The sequence below is a fragment of the Phanerochaete carnosa genome (assembly GCF_000300595.1).
Source record: "Phanerochaete carnosa HHB-10118-sp unplaced genomic scaffold PHACAscaffold_127, whole genome shotgun sequence".
Lineage (NCBI taxonomy): Eukaryota > Fungi > Basidiomycota > Agaricomycetes > Polyporales > Phanerochaetaceae > Phanerochaete > Phanerochaete carnosa.
This window is the reverse complement of record NW_006767754.1, coordinates 1-7,373: the sequence shown is the minus strand read 5'-3', so window position 1 is coordinate 7,373 and position 7,373 is coordinate 1. Positions and strand designations below refer to the sequence as shown.

General features: G+C 56.2%; 4 protein-coding genes across 4 annotated transcripts; 1 reads left to right on the top strand and 3 right to left on the bottom strand.

Annotated features, from left to right (window-relative positions):
• The first annotated feature begins 662 nt into the window (after positions 1-662).
• Positions 663-2,570, top strand: PHACADRAFT_265908 (uncharacterized protein). The gene is made up of 5 exons (XM_007402379.1): positions 663-868; positions 927-1,091; positions 1,153-1,382; positions 1,441-1,864; positions 1,926-2,570. Exons 1-5 carry the CDS (start codon positions 684-686, stop codon positions 2,431-2,433), a joined length of 1,512 nt encoding a protein of 503 aa, XP_007402441.1. The 5' UTR covers positions 663-683; the 3' UTR covers positions 2,434-2,570.
• Positions 2,571-2,670: 100 nt separating this feature from the next.
• On the bottom strand, positions 2,671-3,516 carry PHACADRAFT_202121 (uncharacterized protein; the record flags this gene model as incomplete). The annotated part of the gene is made up of 4 exons (XM_007402378.1): positions 2,671-2,760; positions 2,821-2,973; positions 3,053-3,189; positions 3,231-3,516. The coding sequence occupies 4 exons, from the start codon at positions 3,514-3,516 to the stop codon at positions 2,671-2,673; spliced, it is 666 nt and encodes a 221-aa protein (XP_007402440.1).
• A 2,233-nt stretch (positions 3,517-5,749) lies between these two features.
• PHACADRAFT_265905 (uncharacterized protein) lies at positions 5,750-6,025 on the bottom strand. Its single transcript, XM_007402377.1, has one exon. The coding sequence runs from the start codon at positions 5,993-5,995 to the stop codon at positions 5,798-5,800; it is 198 nt and encodes a 65-aa protein (XP_007402439.1). The 5' UTR covers positions 5,996-6,025; the 3' UTR covers positions 5,750-5,797.
• Positions 6,026-6,346: 321 nt separating this feature from the next.
• Positions 6,347-6,769, bottom strand: PHACADRAFT_214542 (uncharacterized protein; the record flags this gene model as incomplete). The annotated part of the gene is made up of 1 exon (XM_007402376.1): positions 6,347-6,769. One exon carries the CDS (start codon positions 6,767-6,769, stop codon positions 6,347-6,349), a length of 423 nt encoding a protein of 140 aa, XP_007402438.1.
• Between the last annotated feature and the right edge of the window lie 604 nt (positions 6,770-7,373).

The window sequence follows — 7,373 nt, the reverse complement described above, 5'->3', positions numbered from 1 at the left end:
TATGTCCGGCTCCGCGTTCACTTGAACGCAAAATGGCATGTACTAGCGCCCAAGAAGTCGCCAGAGTCGCTGTGGCGCTAACCCAATTGGCTTTTTCCAGCTGCAGGACAAAAAAGCGTGCGACTACCGCACGAGAGTAGGGCATCGTTTGTTGTCTCATGCGATACAGTGCGCATGCACGTTACGTCACGGTCGGATAGTGAGCTTCGCAGCACATCTGTGTGCCGCGTGTCACGGTTCACTTTACTAACGACATACGTCGCACCAGGCTTCATTGCGGAGACATTCGCCGAACGCGCATGCGAAGGCATATCCTCAAGCGATTAGCAGGCAGGAGTGCTTGGTGAGAGGAAACCCCAACGCTACGTGCCCCATCCTCCCAGACGACGTAAGACTCGCTAATCTCCCTATGAGATACACTTCCGTTGCGGCTGGTACTGATGTATTAGGCTGTACCGGAAGGACACATAAAGGTGCGTCCATATTCGGAGCACCCTGGCGTCACGCTGCTAATGTAGCAGTACACATGCAGGTGTTGTGACTTCGCATATTGTGTCCACAATTACAAATGGTGCTACAGATAGTGCAGGTGACCGTGTCAAGACATCTCTCTCATGTGGATATAAAAGTACGGTCAGCCCCGGTACTCCTTGAGCAGGACACCCCACAATCACACAGCTAACATGGACGCAAGCTCTGAGCAACTCAACATTCGCTTCCCCAAGCCGACTATCGTGTCATCCTCCATTGCACCCATCCCCACCATCGACCCTGGTAGGACCCCCGAGACTACTCAGGCCGTCCTCGACTGTCTCAAGGACAACCATCAGCGATTCCACATATTCTTCAACGACTGGGGCTTTCACAAGTAATGTCTCCATCTACATTCTGTTTCCGCCCTCACTAACAGCAGCCTTGAAATATAGTCATGCGTCACATCACCTTCTGGCAATCTACGCCATGGGCGCGAGTCCCGAAGTGATACGAGGAGCATACGACACCCATATCGCATACCAGCGGCCTTCCAAGGACCGAGTCTGTGCGGCGACAATCGACGGGAAGAATTGGAAGGACCACCTTGGAGACGAACTGTTTGTTTTCGATATCATTAATATTACCATGTAGCACTGACTGATGTCTCCATTGATGCAGGTATTATCAAGCTTATGTCGCATTCTTCTCCCAGCTCCTCCTGTCGCAGGATACCAAAGGTTTCCCAGCCATTCTCGAAGACTACGTCTTCTCGACAGACGCGAACTTTGTTGCGGGCAAGAATGGAGCCAAGCCGCAAATGCTTGGCCGATTCTATTCCAGCCTATTCCACACCCTGATCCACATTGCCTACGGAGCCGAGTTCGGTCTACCTGGCCTGTCTGCTGAAGGTATGCAGTATGATTCTCTCATTTCGAAGTCTTGTAGGCTGACCAGATTGTATCGCAGGTCTGGCGAAGTGTGCAGTACAGTCACTCGACATCGAAGATGTATTCGCCCCGGAATTCTTCGATGTAGGGTCCGTCGACGCCCTTGCCTCCCGGCTCAGCTCGAAGACACCACCGGCGGACGTACACGCCCTTACCATCTTGTCGCGCATAGAGAAGGACACGGACTTTGCGCCAGATAACTTTACGTTCCCTGATCGCCGCAATCTGGGCTCTGTGTACGGCGTCATTCTCAGTCAAGCCGACGGCAAGCTCTCCAAGTACTGTGACGAGTGGTCCAAGACTGTCATACCGGACCGAGATGTTCTGAAGAGGAAGTTCGAGGAGCTTGTGTGGATGAACACCGTGGTCTATGGCGTCGGGGGATGGGAGGGTAGGGCACTAGGCGAGGACTCGAAGGGCAAATTCAACGCCGACATCCTGCTGTAAGCCGTGCTCCGTGTCATTTCGGACTTTGATACAGTTGCTGACCGCATATATCCACAGCATGCATAGTGTCACGTCTGCATTGATGATCGCGTCTCTCCTCAACACCCTCGGCCTCGATTCTGCCGTCCTTCTCCTCCGTGCATACTTTACCTTCTCCATCCTTGGGTACACGGCACGCGGCCGTCCCGCACTCCCTGTCAAGGAATTCTACGCCAACACGACGCCCTACCCGTCGCCTCCCGACGCCCCGCTCACCGCGGCCAAGGACACCATTGAGCCCTCCACGGCGCCGAATCCGTGGCTGCCGATTGTCCAGACGACGCTCGTACATCCGGATGAGCACCTGTGCAAGATGCAGCGTGCGCTCATGCACTTTGCCGGGTGCTACGGCGGCACGGATCCCGGAGTGTTTGCGCACTCAGGTCTGCAGGGTGCAGAGGCGCTCGATGGAACGCTCTTCGCCAGGGTGGCGGTTCTCACTGCGGACAGACTTCGCTGGATGCGCGAGGGAGAGGAGAAGCAGGGATGGGATCACAGTGGATTCGCTGAAGGATATAAGCTCTAAGACGGTCACTCGGGACCAGCGATTTGCGTGATTCAAAGCTATGCAGTACGAATGTCACAGTGATTGGATTATATGCCATGTACACTTGCTCCGACGAGATTACTAGGGGAGGAAATTTAGGCTTCGACGACAATGCCCTGACGCTGAAATGATCTTGAGTCAAGTATACCTATAGGAAGCCCTGTACGTGGCAGTGATGCCTCGGCAGGTAAGTACTACAGTAGATAGTAGTGTCTCTTACACAGGAGGCTTGATGGCTCCTGCTTTGGGCCACTTATCAAAGTGTCCCGCCACCTTCCAGACAGCAAAATAATCGGTGCCGTTGCCCTGTCCACGCCGGCGGGATAAGAGATACAGTCTGGGAGAAAAAGGTGCACCATAACTCACGTAGCAATTATAGGGCCAGCCCTTGTTGAACGGCACAATATCGTCCAGCCTCTTGACATGCTCGTCGTTGAGGTGCAGAGAAAGCGCCTCCAGGTTCTGGTGGAGGTGCCCGACCTTGCGGCCACCGATGATCGGGAAGACGTACGAGGCTTTCTGCATAACCCATGCGATGGCGACAGAGGCGATGCTTTGTGCCGATCTCCCATGCGGCCTTCTCGAGCTCGGCACAGACCCTACGGTGCTCGAGCGTGCGTTTCCAGTCGCCCGTTAGCTTGCGACCCTCCTCGCCAGACTCGATGCAGCGCTGCTCTTCGGCATCCGTCCGGAGCTTACCACCTCCGAGGACATTCCACGGAGCGATAGCCAGGCCTAAGGGTAACGGCCGTTGATTACCAGAAAGATGCGCGCACCTTCGCTGATACACATGGGCAAGATATCCCTCTCGAGATCTCTGTCAATGATACTCCACATGCCTTGGTAAATCGCAAATGGCGTCTTGTCATTGCACCGCGCGTACGAGTTCGCCCTCACAAACGGACCCAGGCGGGGGTAGAGCACCTTGCCTTGCTGCACGAGCGCGTGCAGGCCATCCATGACTTCCTCGACCGAGCACACATAGTCCCGCCGGTGAATGTACAGGATGTCGACGTAGTCTGTGCGCAGCTTTCGGAGCGAGTCCTCGATCGAGTTGCGCATCGACTTAGCGCTTTTCAACCCGAACGAAGCTGCCGCGCGGTGGCCGCGGCACGCGTGACGCTGCGTGTCAATTTTTTCTCATTTTCAGCTAAGTTCCTTCCAACCACCACCACTTGCCGCGGAGCTCACGATGGCCTCCCAAAACAACCTGGCCTCAACGACGCACGACGCCATGCAGTTCTCCGTCCTGAGGGTTGTCTAGCGGCGCTCCGGCGTTCCCCGATGGGTCGACCGACCCGGCGGGTGCATGAACAGCGCCGACAACGCGTCCCAGCTCTCACCGCGGCTTCAATAGCCTTCGACAGCTGCCCGGCCTCATCGACACGGCCTCCTGCGCGGCCCAGCCTGCTGAGGGAAGGCCACTGGGCGCTCCGTACCCCGATGGGTCGACCGACCCGACGGATGCACAAGCTACGCCGACGACCTGTCCCTATTCCCACTGCGGCCTCGTCAGCCTCCACCAGCTGCCCAGTTTTAACAGCGAGTTCTTCTCTACGGCTCATCGTGCTGAGGGCATGCCAGGTTGACCGATCCGACAGGTGCGTACCGTTCGCTCCGCGCCAACTCCACTGCTGACGCTTTCGCAACGATCTAGTATCGCCGCCGCATCCAGGGCATATTCATGTGTGACATCCGAGTATGACCACGCTCTGCGTATAGCGCCAACAGGCTGCCAAAGGCGTCGTCCAGCCTATCTTCCATTCCGAACAACTCTTCTCGAACGTGTCCGATAATATTCATATCCGTCTCCCTCGCGCACGCGCTGCTGAAGCGCACGAGCATCTCGAAGCCTGACGTACTGCGAGGGCTTCCTCGATACTATCGCGGCAACGACGACCAACCGCCTGTTGAAGGCAGTCGGCATCTTCCGCTCGGACACGTCTCCGAATGGCTTCCCCGAGCTTCTCGCGCGCGAGGCATCCCACCATCCGAAGCCGCAGATGCTCTCGCTACTCCGTAAGCCGTGGGGCCTCGACTAGTCACCTGGAATGGCGCACAACCGTACGAGATATACGAAGCGGCACCGCGGCTTCCATGCCGAAATCGGACCATGACCATCTATCCACCATCCTGAACCACCACCACCTGTCCTCGCCTGCTCGTCTCGGCACGAGGACGGTTACAAGAACCATATATTCTGGCATGGCTAGTAAGTCTCTTTTTTCTTCTTAAAGATACTTCTGGCATATATAGACTCGAGGCCAAGACCGCAACAGTACTGACGAGTGGTGTAGCGGCAGAGGCTGAGAATTGTATCATCTCATGGCGCACCCAGCCTTTCTTCCTCCCCATTTTTATCGCCTATCGTCTCGTATAGATCTTGAAATCAAGCCAAAAGGAGCGGAATACGACTACTGATCCATATCAGAGTGGCTCGGCGAGCCATCAGTGCCGCGCCGTGTGAGGGTTGCGTCCCAAGTACGTCCGATCATTTGATCAGTACTGACATCTTCACGGCGACGGTGCCGAAAACTCTCGATGGGACTTCTGGGATGGTGTCGATGCATCCCTTGATGCAATCGTAAGCTTGCTGCAGGAGATAACAAGAAGTTTGCAAGGTGAGTAGGGTCATCCTTGTTGTAGTCGGCTGTGTTAATAACCTTGTTCGCACATGTACAGGCTGTTCCACAATATTCTTCATAACGATGCTGAGTTGCACAGCAGCGACAGTGACGACGAGGCGCGGGACGTTCCCGAGCACAGCGAGGGGTGACAGCAGGGAGTTGGCAACGTCATGATGAGCGTTACTGCTTAGTTTCGAACTGGGTTTCCGCATGTATTTATCACTGTCGGCTTGCAATAATTTACAGCTATTTCACTTTTTCTACGTCTGTACAGGCATGATTAACGGGTGGTGTTATGATGCATCGGGCTGAAAATGCCTCGAGCGCCGACCAGATTATCAGACGGCGGTGAGCTGGGCTCGGATAGATTCCATGTGCTCTTTCAGGCGGCTTCCAGACGCACCGTTTCGTAGAACCCACATCAACTGGAGCCAGTGCGGCTCCATGTGCAAATTTGCATGGATCCCCGATGGCTGGTGGCTTGTGCCCACTGTCCAGGCGTCAGCGTCCGGCCCTGGGCCAGTCGCGGATCCCGCGTGGGAGCCACGCGTCAGAAAGTTGGCAGCGCAGCGACCCCCAGACATCACAGCAGTCCATAGCCACGCAGAATATATTCCTTTTTCACAGGCTTTCTGCACACTCGCGGACACACATACGTATGGGGCAGGGCATATATTATGACAGCTATCGATACAGTAGCATAACAGTGCTATCACTCACTCTACACTATTCAGGCGGCACTGCATCAGGAACCAGTGCCTCCTCAGGCTTGAGTGAACAGCAAGTCCCTCTGACTCCTGCCGACTGGTGTGTTTGAGGTTATAATCCTTGTGTTGGCAAATGAACAACGAGCAAAGCTCCGCGTGCGCCCCGTATGCGCAGTAGATGTCGAGGTGCGCCTCGGGGCAGTACATGCAGCTGAGGCTCTGCAGAGCACTAAAGTCTCAGATGAGCACCCGCTCCAAAACCGGTCGCGAGGGGTCGCTGATGGACGTGCCCGAGGCAGAGGGCTTGGGCAAGAGACCGAGCAGCACAACAGCGTCAGCCTGCTATACGGCCGCACCAGCGCTCCCGCCTCGCGTAGTAATATGTACCTCGCTGCGCCAGTGCATGAGCAGCCTCCACAGGCGGACGACCGGCTCGCGCTGGGCTTGGGGCGCCTCGCGGTCGCGCACGATAACGTCGCACTCGAACTCGCACCCCGGGTCCGCGCGCTCCTGCGCGCAGTCGTTCGTCAGCCCCTCGGCGCCGCCGCGGCTCGCTCGTCACTCGTTCTCGTCCTCACGTGCGCCCGCGCCCAAGCCGTAGCGTTTCTCGGATTTGATTTTGTCCCACCACTCGATATCGGACCCGATGGCGTCGGGCAGCCCCAATGATAACGTGTTCAGCTTCGCGTGCAAGCGCGACGGCCGCTCTGTGTCAGACGCACCCTCGCCCGGCGCTGTCGGTGTATGCCTGTGGTGAGCGAAAGGCAAGCAGAGAGATGGGGGAGTGCGAGAGGTGAACACTGATGTTGAAAGAGCGAGCGATGCGGGAGCGGGCGGCGGCATACGCAGCACGGCAGGGTCTGCCGTGCTGCGCACGCTGCTGATCGGATGTAGGGCATCCCTCCAGCGCATCAGGATTTTAGGAGCTCCATTGAAGAGCCGGTAAGAGTCTAAAATATTGGATCTTAGCAAGTTGGACATGTTTGGCACACACTTACAACGATTGCACACTGGATTGAGTGTGAGAGATTTAAGTTGAGGCCTTGGTACTTCGGTTCGACAGTTAATAGATAAGCAGCTACCTCGCGGCTATCTCGCAGCTATCTCGCAGCGATGAGTCAGGCGGCCAGATTTCGGGTAACCCAGGTTGGACTGCGGCGGCGCTTCCAAGTCGGAGTTACTGTGCCCGGCGTCTACAGACGGCTTCCAGTACTCCAGCACGACAGTTCGGGTTGATGCATTGATGCTTGGGACTTCAAGGGGTCATTCGAAGCTTGAGATATAGCGTAGCGGCGCACGGTGCTGGCGTGCTGTGTGTGCTGTTCGTCCGGCGTGGTGTGAAAAACAAAGGAAATAGCCTCCGAGCGCCACAAAGCCTTTGCAAAAGCGCTTGTGACTCTCGGAGCGTTCAACCCAACCAGCAGCGCACACGGCCAAAACTGCTCACATGTGTCGTATGAGAGCAATTGATACGGCCAAAACCTTGCTTGTTACGAATCTTGCCTTGCTCATGTCCGGAGGCTATGTCCGGCCCCACGTTCGCCTGAACGCAAAACGTCATGTGCTAGCGCCCAAGAGTCGCCAG

Bases quoted from the DNA above. Each gene is read 5' to 3' on its own strand.
- PHACADRAFT_265908 (XM_007402379.1), top strand. From the start codon at position 684: ATGGACGCAAGCTCTGAGCAACTCAACATTCGCTTCCCCAAGCCGACT. The intron at 869-926 runs GTAATGTCTCCA...CTTGAAATATAG, and splicing joins AACGACTGGGGCTTTCACAA to TCATGCGTCACATCACCTTC. The intron at 1,865-1,925 runs GTAAGCCGTGCT...ATATATCCACAG, and splicing joins TTCAACGCCGACATCCTGCT to CATGCATAGTGTCACGTCTG.
- PHACADRAFT_265905 (XM_007402377.1), bottom strand. From the start codon at position 5,995: ATGTACTGCCCCGAGGCGCACCTCGACATCTACTGCGCATACGGGGCG.